The sequence below is a fragment of the Periplaneta americana genome, chromosome 1 (genome assembly GCF_040183065.1).
Source record: "Periplaneta americana isolate PAMFEO1 chromosome 1, P.americana_PAMFEO1_priV1, whole genome shotgun sequence".
Taxonomy (NCBI): Eukaryota; Metazoa; Arthropoda; class Insecta; order Blattodea; family Blattidae; genus Periplaneta; species Periplaneta americana.
The window spans coordinates 108,648,582-108,660,430 of NC_091117.1; the positions used below are offsets into that span (position 1 = coordinate 108,648,582).

The 11,849-nt window shown below is 35.2% G+C and overlaps 1 protein-coding gene across 1 annotated transcript; it reads left to right on the forward strand.

Moving 5' to 3' along the window:
- The first annotated feature begins 1,147 nt into the window (after window positions 1-1,147).
- LOC138699617 (uncharacterized) lies at window positions 1,148-8,600 on the forward strand. Its single transcript, XM_069825641.1, has 3 exons — window positions 1,148-1,540; window positions 1,625-1,804; window positions 7,329-8,600. The coding sequence occupies exons 1-3, from the start codon at window positions 1,385-1,387 to the stop codon at window positions 7,836-7,838; spliced, it is 846 nt and encodes a 281-aa protein (XP_069681742.1). The 5' UTR covers window positions 1,148-1,384; the 3' UTR covers window positions 7,839-8,600.
- The last annotated feature ends 3,249 nt before the right edge of the window (window positions 8,601-11,849 follow it).

Consider the following 11,849-nt stretch of genomic DNA (forward strand, 5'->3'; position numbering starts at 1 on the left):
AGCTTAGCTTTAACTTCACTTCCTGTTAGCCATTTATGTGTTTCATACCATACTTACTTACTTACAAATGGCTTTTAAAGAATCCGCAGGTTCATTGCCGCCCTCACGTAAGCCCGCCATCGGTCCCTACATTGTGCAAGATTAATCCAGTCTCTATCATCATATCCCACCTCCCTAAAATCCATTTTAATATATCCTCCCATCTACGTCTCGACCTCCCCAAATGTCTTTTTTCCTCCGGCCTCCCAACTAACACACTATATGCATTTCTGGATTCGCCCATACGTGCTACATGCCCTGCCCATTTCAAACGTCTGGATTTAATGTTCCTAATTATGTCAGGTGAAGAATACAATGCGTGCAGTTCTGCGTTATGTAACTTTCTCCATTCTCCTGTAACTTCATCCCTCTTAGCCCCAAATATTTTCCTAAGAACCTTATTCTCAAACACCCTTAACCTATGTTCCTCTCTCAAAGTGAGAATCCAAGTTTCACTATCATACAGAACAACCGGTAATATAACTGTTTTATAAATTCTAAATTTCAGATTTTTTGACAGCCGACTGGATGACAAAAGCTTCTCAATCGAATAATAACAGGCATTTCCCATATTTATTCTGTGTTTAATTTCCTCCCGAGTATCATTTATATATGTTACTGTTGCTCCAAGATATTTGAATTTTTCCACCTTATCGAAAGATAAACCTCCAATTTTTATATTTCCATTTCATAGTGTTTCATACCATGAAGGATTAAATTTTCTTGCACCTTTAGCACTGACTTTATGAACAATAGAGCTTAATGCAAGAGTGGGTCGTCCATTGTCCAAAATACTTCTCTTTTCAATGTCATTACGACGCGAAAACGGACAACGTAACAGTTTACTTATTATATCAGTCATAATATAATATTATTGTTATCACTTACATTAACTATAAATCACCAAATATACGTAACATTAATATACAGTACGTACTTGCAAAAATCACATTTTCTAAAATACACTGTTAAAAAAAAACATCTTTTAAAACACACTGTTTAAAAACTGTTATACTACTCGTAACAATCTACGTTCCAACTCGTGAAACTTTCAAACAGAAATTTCGCAAATCGTCGGTGTTCGATAATGCTCGTGGGTTCTCGTTAAGGTGCGTACACACATAGCGAACGAACAACGAACGAACGACAAAGGAATGCATTCGCTGATTGCAATCGGAACGTGTGTACGTCGCAGCAAAGGCAAACCAAACGATCGGTTTGCCTTCGGAAGTGATCCGTCGCTTGTCGGTACATCAAAGGAAGTTGGTATTCGTTGTGGACGCGATTTGCCACCAGTTTGTAGTTTGCAGCAGAACACGGCGCTTAGTTTAATTTCCCTATCAGGATGTCGAAGCTCGAGTGGACAGAAGACGCCGTTATTAATCTTATTAATGTATATAGGGAACAGGAAGCGTTATGGAATCCCAAGCATCCTTTTTACCATAATAAATTAAGAAAACATGATGCTTGGGAAGCTATTGGGAAGATGTTCAGTTGCAAGGTAGGCGAGTCAAATACGTGCAAAATTTGAAAATTATTTTTGTTCATTTATTCTCAGTGGATACATATTTGTTGTTTATTGTAGGCAGAAGAAGTCAAAAAGAAAATTGAATCCCTACTTACGTCATTCCGGAGGGAAAGGCAGAAGTCTACGAAAAGATCTGGAATGGGGAGTGACGAAGTATATGAGTCGACTTGGTTCGCATACAAATATATGTCCTTCCTTTTGGAGAAATTCACGCCCAGGAAAACAATTGACACATTTGTAAGTATTACCAGTAAACGTATTTATTTATTAATGAGTTTTTGTAAGATTTATTTGCTAATTCTCCAGAGACACTACACCAAAGAACACGTGGTTCTAGTTTGCAGTCACAAATAGGCTATACTTTCAACATAAAAAGAGTTGATCTTTACTTCTATTGTTTTAAGTATTAAGCTTACTTATCATTAATTAAAACCACCTGTTTATCACTATATAAATCTCATAGAGCCAGTCAAGGAAAAGGAAATATACTTTTTCTTTTTTGGTGTAGCTTTTCTGGAGAATTTAGTTACAGTATATTAAAACCTATTTTAACTTGAAAGCAAAAAATCACACGTGAAAATGTTTCACATTGCTACATCTCTGTTATTTGATAACAGAGAGGATTATCATAAAAAATACCTCCTATAATAAATTTCTAAATTATAGACATCAGCTCAAAGAATTTTGAGTGACCACAAGGGTCCTGAATACAATAAACATGTACAATATAATGTGATGTGATACATTCAAATCGTTTCTTAATGCTTACAAACAATAATAAACAACACTGTAGGCCTAATCACTGTTATCACGCATGACGCGACTTAACATCATTTAGAATCAGCTGATAACCAATAATATTATAATCTTAATATTATTAATAGACTATAATGGAATTTATGTTGTCAGCAAACAGCTGGATACAAGAAGATTGATTAATATTATTAATGAAGCTTATGTATTGTATGAGTTGTGCAAAAAGTTTTTGAAACAGAAGTTAGTGAAGTAATAAAATTATTTTTATAGGTGTAATAATATTAGATCTTACTTCTCGAGTGTTATATCAGCAACATTGGGAGGCTGCAACAGTAGAGATAAGGATCAACGATTTTTTTTATGTTGAAGTATATTTGTGACTGCAAACCAAAACTACGTGTTTGTAGGGCCTATACATCTCACAGAAACCAATGAAGCAAAAGAAAGTTATGTCTTCTTTGGTGTAGTTTTTCTGAAGAATTACCGTATCGTATTTGGGAAAATTTTAGAACACGGATTGCACCTACCAAATTATGTCTTAAAATACTAAAAAGAGCAGATTTGTCTGCGTTTGTCGAATGTGCATCATTATATTTACGAAAAGGCACTTTTTAGTGCCAATAATTTATTTTGTGTGCACAAGGGTGCAATGCATGTTCTGGAGTTTATCTGAGGTGGGGGAGGTGGGATATGATGATAGAGCTTGGATTAATCTTGCACAGGATAGGGACCAATGGCAGGCTTATGTGAGGGCGACAATGAACCTCCAGGTTCCTTAAAAGCCATTAATAAGTAAGTAATCTTCTCCTGAACAAAGGTTGCCTATAAAGAATACTATACATACCAGTACATAAGTTAGTTACAAAATTAAGAATTTGGGTATAAATGCAAAAATTATTTTGCAAAATTCAAAGAAACAACGTTGTTATACAAAGGATGGAACCAGACAATCAATCATTTCTGTTGTTTGACACAGTACATCTATTATAATGTGATGAGACATTCCATTTTGAATGCGACAGTCCTATTTTAGACATTCCGTCCCAATGTCTCCACCATTTTTGTTGGGATGCCTATTAGTCACATTTTATTGGAAAATGTAAATGTCCCATTTTGAGCTTCAGAAATTCTGATCACATTATCCAATAAAATGTTGACCATTAGTGTAAGGAAAATAAAAGTGACTGAAGTCAATTTCAAACAAATCACTAGTTTGGATACTTTTATCTATAGGTTTCTAATAGGCATAAGCTAGATTTCATGCACGTATTTTCTGAATGGAATTTATTAGTACATACTGCTTGTGAACAAAATGAAGCCAATAATTTAGCAACAAAGGATGCCAACAAAGAAAACAGAGGTGGATGAGACAGTGAACTTACAGATAAACAGATTGCCTAAAACCATTTTATTTTTGTTCAGGAGGAAAAACACGTATTGCTGCCAAAATCTACAGCAATTTGAAGCTGTTGGTTTCAGGACAGTGCTTCATTCCTTGCAGTGGAATGTTCCAACATGTTACCAATTATTCTCCCAAGCACATATGTTTCAAAATTTTATCTAAATCTCTCATTGTTTCATATGTTTATGTAGAATTATAATATATTCTTCGCCTAAAATTTCTTGGAAGACAAACATGCACTCCCTCTTGACACTATTTCAGTCGGAATGTTGTTTCCACAGTTTTGTCCTCAAAATCAACCCTACACTGTATGTATTTTTCACCAAAATGGAATTTAGTTAAAGATACACTCAATGAATAATTCTAATGAGTGATTTCTATTGCTTGTGCTGTTTTGTGAAACATTTTACTGATATTATTAGATTGGTTACTGATATTACGAGAATTTTGGCAATAATTCTGATTTATTAATTTTATGAAGCAGGCCCCTGAGGATGCAATACTAGGGAAACTGACCATTTCCCAAGTAATTCTTCCTGGACTTCTTGCATGTTACCGGTATGTTGGTAATTGGTAACAAGTGGGAGTAGGCTGCAGCTGTGCAATAGTATATATAGGAAAATATCAAGCTACTTTTATGTTCAAAGCAGGGCTTGAGGTGGGGCAAGGTGTGACAGGATGGCATCTCTGTTCCTTTTGAAATGGCTTAAAACCATCCTGTTACTTCTTAGCATTTCTTAGTATGTAATGCATATGTGACTCTATTTTAACGCATGCTACATAAACTACTGTAATATGTTTGTAGGTCTAAACTGTACATCACACAGCATATTTTCATAACTTATGTCTATGAATAAAAAGGGAGAAACCATCCCGGTTCTTTTGTTCATTCCACCTCAAGCACTGGTTCAAAGTATTTGTGGCTACAAACTAAAACCACGTGTTTATCACTATATATATCTTACAGAAACCAATGAAGCAAAAGAAAATTGTGTCTGATTTGATGTAGCTTTAATGACAAAATACCTACCGGTACGTAAAGATTAATTTTTGGTCTTACAGAATGTATCTGTTATGGTAACTGTTATACCATTTATTTCATTATTGGAATAGGCATACACAATATAAATACAAATAGAAATGTAATACATTTGCAAATATGTTGAATACAGAAGGTAATTCAATAAATAATAACAATAATAATACCAAAAAAAACTTATTTCAGTAAAAGGAACTTGAAAAAAAACACATACTAAAAATAACATAGTGACATAAATTGCAATACAACAAACTCTATTACGTGGCTAACGAGAAAGACGGGCTTCGGCACAAATCAAGTCACATGGTTATCATGGTCTAGTCATGGCCACCATGACAATCGCCTAATAAAAGTACATGTTCAAAGTTTTAAAAAACAAAGGAATTGCTATATTAAACTCAAGTTAAACGTACATTTATATATAAACTTGTTCAATGTTGGCCTTGTTACAACTAAGAATGTGATGTCGCGCTGTAGCCTGTCTTTCTCATTAACCACATATCTATTACTACTATAAACAAGATACACAGATAGTTTTACCTACGTTATATAATTCTCAATGTGGGTTATTTGGAAATTGAATGCACTGTATATGGGAAATCAGGCAAATATGGGCACTTTTAAGGGGTTAGGTACAGCTTACAGCAGTAAAATTTTGAAAAAATTCAACATTTTTTTTCTTCCATTACTGAATCTTGTACAATAATGAAAATTAGTATGTGTAAAACACTGTCCTTCTGCTATGTGAAAAACATATTTTTACGATTTAAAAAAAAACATTATTTATTTATTTTCAAAAATTCAGGTCACTGTGCAGTGATGAAGCATTTCCCATATAACTCAAAAACTATCCAACATTGTCATGAAATTTTTTGTGTGTATTTATGCATGTTGTATCTACAATATGATGCAAGATCATTTCTTTATCTTTGATAGATTGTCTGATAAAAAAAATCATTAAAAATGGTCAAATATCAGTATTTCCTTCTAACAAAAAATGTAGTTGAAAGAGCATGATATTGTAAACATGAGTTTCAGCAATAAAATAAAAGAGAGAGAACATGAAAAAGTTATCAAGTTTATGAGTTATGAGGGAAATGCTTCATCACTGCACAGTGAACTACCACCATTACGAATTTTGAAAAAAAATATATATAATAATTTTTTTAAAATCTTAAAATTTTCTTTTTTTCATATAGCAGAAGGACAGTGTTGTACACATACCAATTTTCATTATTGTACAAGATACAGTAATGGAGGAAAAAAATGTTGAATATTTCCAAAAATTTTACTGCTGTAAGCTGTACCTAACCCCTTAAGGTAATGCCCATGTCATCTAATTCTTCGTGAGTTAACAAAGCATCAAACAGTATATTTGTATAACAAACACTTTGACATTCTCTTAGGAATACTTTCGCTGCCATGGTACTTCTCCCAATTCTGTCATGAAATAAGTAGCATACTCATCTCTGATCGACTGACTACTTACTGCCGACTTCCTTGGGACCCTCCTAAAGGGAAGGAATGATGTAAGTGCAGTATCATTCCTCCAGTTTCCTTCAGTAACATTTCCTGCAACTTCAGCATCCAATGCTCCATTAGGAGTGTAGAGATTCCTAGAAGAATCACTTCTACGCATAAAATTATGCAAATACAAGCAACACCGTACTACAGTGCATGCTTTTTCTGGCTGAAGTAACATTGGCTTGCGAAGAACCCTAAATACAGCAGAAAGAATTCCAAATGCATTCTCCACTATACGACGTGCTCTTGATAACCTGTAATTAAATATTCGCTCTTTGCTGCCATTTTCTTGTACACCTGGGAAAGGCTTCAACAAATTGTTCTGTAGAGGGAATGCATCATCTCCTATGAATACATATGGGACTTTCTCCATTCTGCCTGGGAGAAAGTCATCAGATGGAATTCCAAGTTCATTGTTCTGCAGTTTCCTGTAGAATGAAGTATTCCTTAAGACCCCACTGTCTGAAATTCTTCCTTGGCATCCAACATCAGCATAAATAAAGGAATAGTTAGCATCCACAATTCCCAACAAAACTATATAAATGTCCCTTTATAGTTGAAAAACTCGGTGCCACTATTAATCGGTGATTGTAGAATGCAGTGTTTACCATCTAATGCTCCCAAACACTGTGGAAAATTCCAGTCTTCATTGTAGCGTTTTGATACTTCACGCCATTCTTCAGGACTAGACGGCATCTGAGGAAGAGAAAGACATCCATAAAGACATGACTTTTTTGAAATTCTAACTACTATTATTTTTATACAGCTTGATTACACAACTTTTAACACTATATCACTTCGGAATATATAGTTTATATTGCTTTCACGTGTTCAAATACTAAGTTACGATAACCCACAGGCTGAAACTAGTCAACAAGTTACCCTAACCTAGTATTTAACAAAAAAAAAGCAATATAAACTATATATTCCGAAATTATTTTTATGTTTAGGAGTTATTAAAGGCATTTCTAAGGGGAAAAAATTGTAGTTGCGTTTTTAAATTTGGGAACTCGTAATGATATATAATAATTTTTTCTTAGGAGGTTTTAGGTCACGAGAACGAGGATGAAGGCCAGAATAACAATGTGCCTGATGAAACGTCGCGAGATTTTTTTGATGACCTGGATTCAGCCTCAACTCAAGTGCCTTGTACTACATCTGAGGGATTGACATCATTCTCAACTCCAGTGTGTTCCACTGCAAGTCCTCTTACATCTGAGGGGTTGAGGAAAAGGAAATTGAAAGAGGACACAAGAATATCAGAGGCCTATGCCATTTTACAAGCAACGGTAGCTAAGCAACAAGCTAAAGATACGAGCACCATCTTTGGAGACTTTGTTGCCACAAAACATCGCTCATACAGCGAAAGAACGCGATGCATTGTGGAACACATGATTGGTAACATTCTGTTCCAAGCAGATATGGGACAGTTTGAGCTAAGTACACAGGAACAAGTTAGCTCCAACGCCCATATTCTGCCGGAATACATTGACAACCCTGTAGAAACTGAATCTGGGAATGTAATTTATGTAATAAAATCTCAGGAATGATTAAGGCTAAAATTAGTAAAATCAGAGAAAATGAGATAGGCCTATGTTTCCCAGATAATTTACATTATGTATTTATTTAATTATTATTTTTTTATATTATTGTTAATGTGTAGATTGATATTACATAACTGGCCACGCGATTATTTGAAAGATGATATTATTTTATTGTACATTTTGTATCATAATGTCAGTTCTGTGATTCATGATTAACCTTCCTTAACAACATGAAAAATCCTACATTCTTTTATTTCAGTCCTATACTAAGTTTATATGACATAACTCTTTCAATATTAAGTCAATTGGTTGTATCTGTTGAGAAAGAAATAACGAAATAAGAACTGTAATAAATCCCACAAAAAGGACTGGTGTCACAGAATCGACAAAAGACAGACAGTTTTATTGCTTGTAGTAAGTGTCACAGAACTGATATTATCCATTAGGGACTGATGTAAATAATATTTGGAGCATTAAAGAAACAATTCAATGATTATCTTTTGCAATAAAATAATAAATGGCAGGGGCATGCTACAATTTTATTTCGTTTCACTTTTTAATTGCTAAATAACAATAAAAATGCTTTTGAAGATGTGGTCAGAGACACGTCACAGAACAGACATCTTCACACTCAGAGTTGCTGCTCAGGCATAATAATGGTTAGTTACAATTGTCCAAATTCATTTACAACATGGTTTTAATATTGTAATGTTTTGTAATGTATATCTTTCTTTGAAATATAACAGATGTGTTGATTTGTGTAATTAATATTCATCTTTCCTTTGTTCTTACTTACATGTTTCCCTTTTTGGCTTATTCAATTGAAGAGTAGAGGAGAAAAACCTTGATACGTCACGTTTTACTATTTTTACAGGAAAGCAAATTAAAAGTTTCAAGACACATTAGGCCTGCAGTCTACTTTCTTTGGGTTATCATTCTTCCAATGTCTTTGGCTAATGAGGTTGTTATTCTGTGCAGTTAAACTACTATAATCTACACTACCTGAGCTATTACATGGACTTCTCTCGTTTTTCCCTGTGCTCTTCAATTGCTTTAAACAATTCACTCAGTTTAAAGCAGGGGTCGTCAGCACAGAGCACGCTGGGGCTAGCCTCTCTTACCTGCAGAAAACACAGTGCACTATAGTGCTCTCGTAGCTGCTAGCGGGTATGCTATCTCTCCCTGTTGCACGATGGTGCACACAGGACGGCACCGCATACCCATTGGACATTTCGGCGAGCGCTGACGACCACTGGTTTAAAGGATCCTCTACAATTTAGATGCATTACTTCTCTTGCAAAAATCATTATCATTCAATCGGCAGTTTTGTAAACACAAATTTGAAAAATAATGCGAAGTTATAAAATAAAACACGCGATTGCATAAGCAACATTTTCATTATTATTACTTATACTGTCTTGGGTTAAATTTCAGAACACGGATACCTTCCTTTCCCTCTTACTCCAAAGTTCCAACCTTGTGCACAGAAAATAAATTATTGGCACTGAAAAGTGCCTTTTCGTAAGCATGATGCGCATTCGACAAACACAGACAATTCTCTCTTTTTAGTATTTTAAGATAATTGTTGTCAGTGAGGTATCCGTATATTGAAACTTTCCCCTGTCTTGCAGTCTTACCTTAATAAAATCTTCCAGTTCCTCAATTATAGTTGTGCATACTTCCGGAACGATCCTGGAAATCAGCTGTTTAGACACTTTGAACAAATACATTAAGCTTGTGTATGAATCTCCTGTAGCGAGATATCTAAGTGTCAATGCCAGCCTTTCCTGTATTGGTATTGCTTCTCGCCAGCTTGTATCTTTCTTCGAAATTTTCGGCCCTATTTTGCATAGTAATATTTCGAAGTCAGTTGCTGAAATCCGACAGAAGTTGTGAAACTGTCCCGATTCTATTCCACGCAAATCATGAAGCAAGTCAGTGCCTCTATATTGTTTACGACTTTCGTAGAGTGGCGTCTGCCACCATCGCCTTTTCTTTTTTAACTTTCTTTTCGTTAAACTGCCTATAACAACAACGGCTGCACTTGCTATGATTATATCTTCGTCCGCCATTATTCCGGATAATCAACGAACGTGAATGTTTTCTGATCATTTGCTGATGATTTGTACGTTGCTCCAAACTGCGAACAAACAACGAAGTTTCGCTTCATCATTCGTTCGTTGTTCGTTCGCTATGTGTGTACGCAGGCAGATTTCTAGCGCGCTGGCTTCAGCATAGAACGCATGCGCTAAGAAAGTATTTAGAATAGCGATCTCTTTTAATGCTTACTCCAGGGCCAGCTTTGAAGTTACGTGGAAGGTCGGCTAACTTCGCTTCTGCCTACCTTCTGACAGTTCTGACGCATCGTGATCTGTCCAGTGTATTCTTGTCGCATAAATCGAACTGCCAGTAGTAAGCAACGTCCAACTAACCCTAAAAAAATCCCATTCATAGTTAATTGAAGAATTTCTAAGCACCTAGACAAGAGTATATAATTATATAAGGTTTTCCAAATGTGTTGGGGTAGTTAATAAATATCCACTTTTAGGTTTTTCTAAATGTGTTGAGGTAGGCTTAGCCTACCCTGCCTGCCCTGAGGAGCCGCCTCTGGTATAGTGTCCCCTTATATGCGGAAGCCGGAGAGTTCGCACGAGGAATGTAGTTGCAAATGTTTGGATTTATTGTTATTTTATTTGAAACATTGTTGTTTTAATTTGTTACCTGTAATTTATTAAGTTTTTGTTGCTGTAATACCTACAACTGATACGGTTATGAAGGAGTGTATTGAACACTTAAATGTGTATTTATGCTATTGTAATTATTAAATGAAGTTTTTTTTACATTAGTATGATGACTGAAAATAATGTTCTATAATGTAAGAAGGTCCTTTAGAAGTTTATGCCCTTCAAATTAAAAATATCTGAGTTTTACTTTAAATATTCCTATCCCTAGCTTGTTGAAAAGGACTAACAATGGCGGCCGACTCGGTGATTGCGCTACTCTGGTATATCCACGGACTCTGGGATGCATCGTATGAATGCGACTCTGGTGTTTTGTCTATTAACTACGTCCACTATTTCATAGTTATAACTAATTGGCTTTTCAAAGACATGATTGCAGCCTTTCTCTCATCGCTAAATAGTGTAGTGTTGGCTGCAATGCATACATGCATAATTTTGAATCACGCAGTAGCCTTGCGCTCGTCCGCCATGACACTTGGCAACATTTAATTGGATTATACCCCCTATATTATTATATCAATCACCTTAATACCTTATAAGGGCAACATAACACCTGCAAGAAGGACCATTCTAACCTCACTCCTACTGTACGCTTATTACAGGTTGCGGTACTTCAAAATAATTATTATAGTGCTATTAGATTACCATATAGGGCAACCTACAATAAGTTTCAAAATACTTTTATATAAAAAAAAATAATAATAACCATATATAAGATATCAAAATCCTTTATATGGTAAACTATCATTTCTTCACAATTGCGTTACCACTTTAAGATATAAATGTATTCACATATTTGGCTTCTAGTCAAGTCATATGTACCGTAAACGAAAGAAAAATTGAGTGCCGACACCAATTTCCCAAATAAAGGTGGAAAGTTGCTGTGAAAGTGGAGTCCAGTGGAGAGGTACGGGTAGGCGGGATCACTCTATCGAGATAGAAGGGGTAGGCGGCAGGAAAGGGCAGCACATTCATTTCATTACTGTGTTTCCTTACTAATTAAAGGGAAAAGACAAGTTTTTGTAAGATCGAGTTAGTGACAGGTTAGGTTAGTATGATTTGCATATATTTACAATTGTCTAAAAAAAAAAAAAAATGTCAAAACTACATCGAAACTTCTCTCTTCCAGGCTATCCTGTAGGGAGTCCTTGCCTTCTTTTGGTAACGCTATTGTAAAGATTTACCGGTAAAGGTGTAACCAAATCTCATTGTTTGTTCATTTTTCCAGAAATAATGCCTTACCTCCAATGACCAATTACTACTGCTATTGAGATTC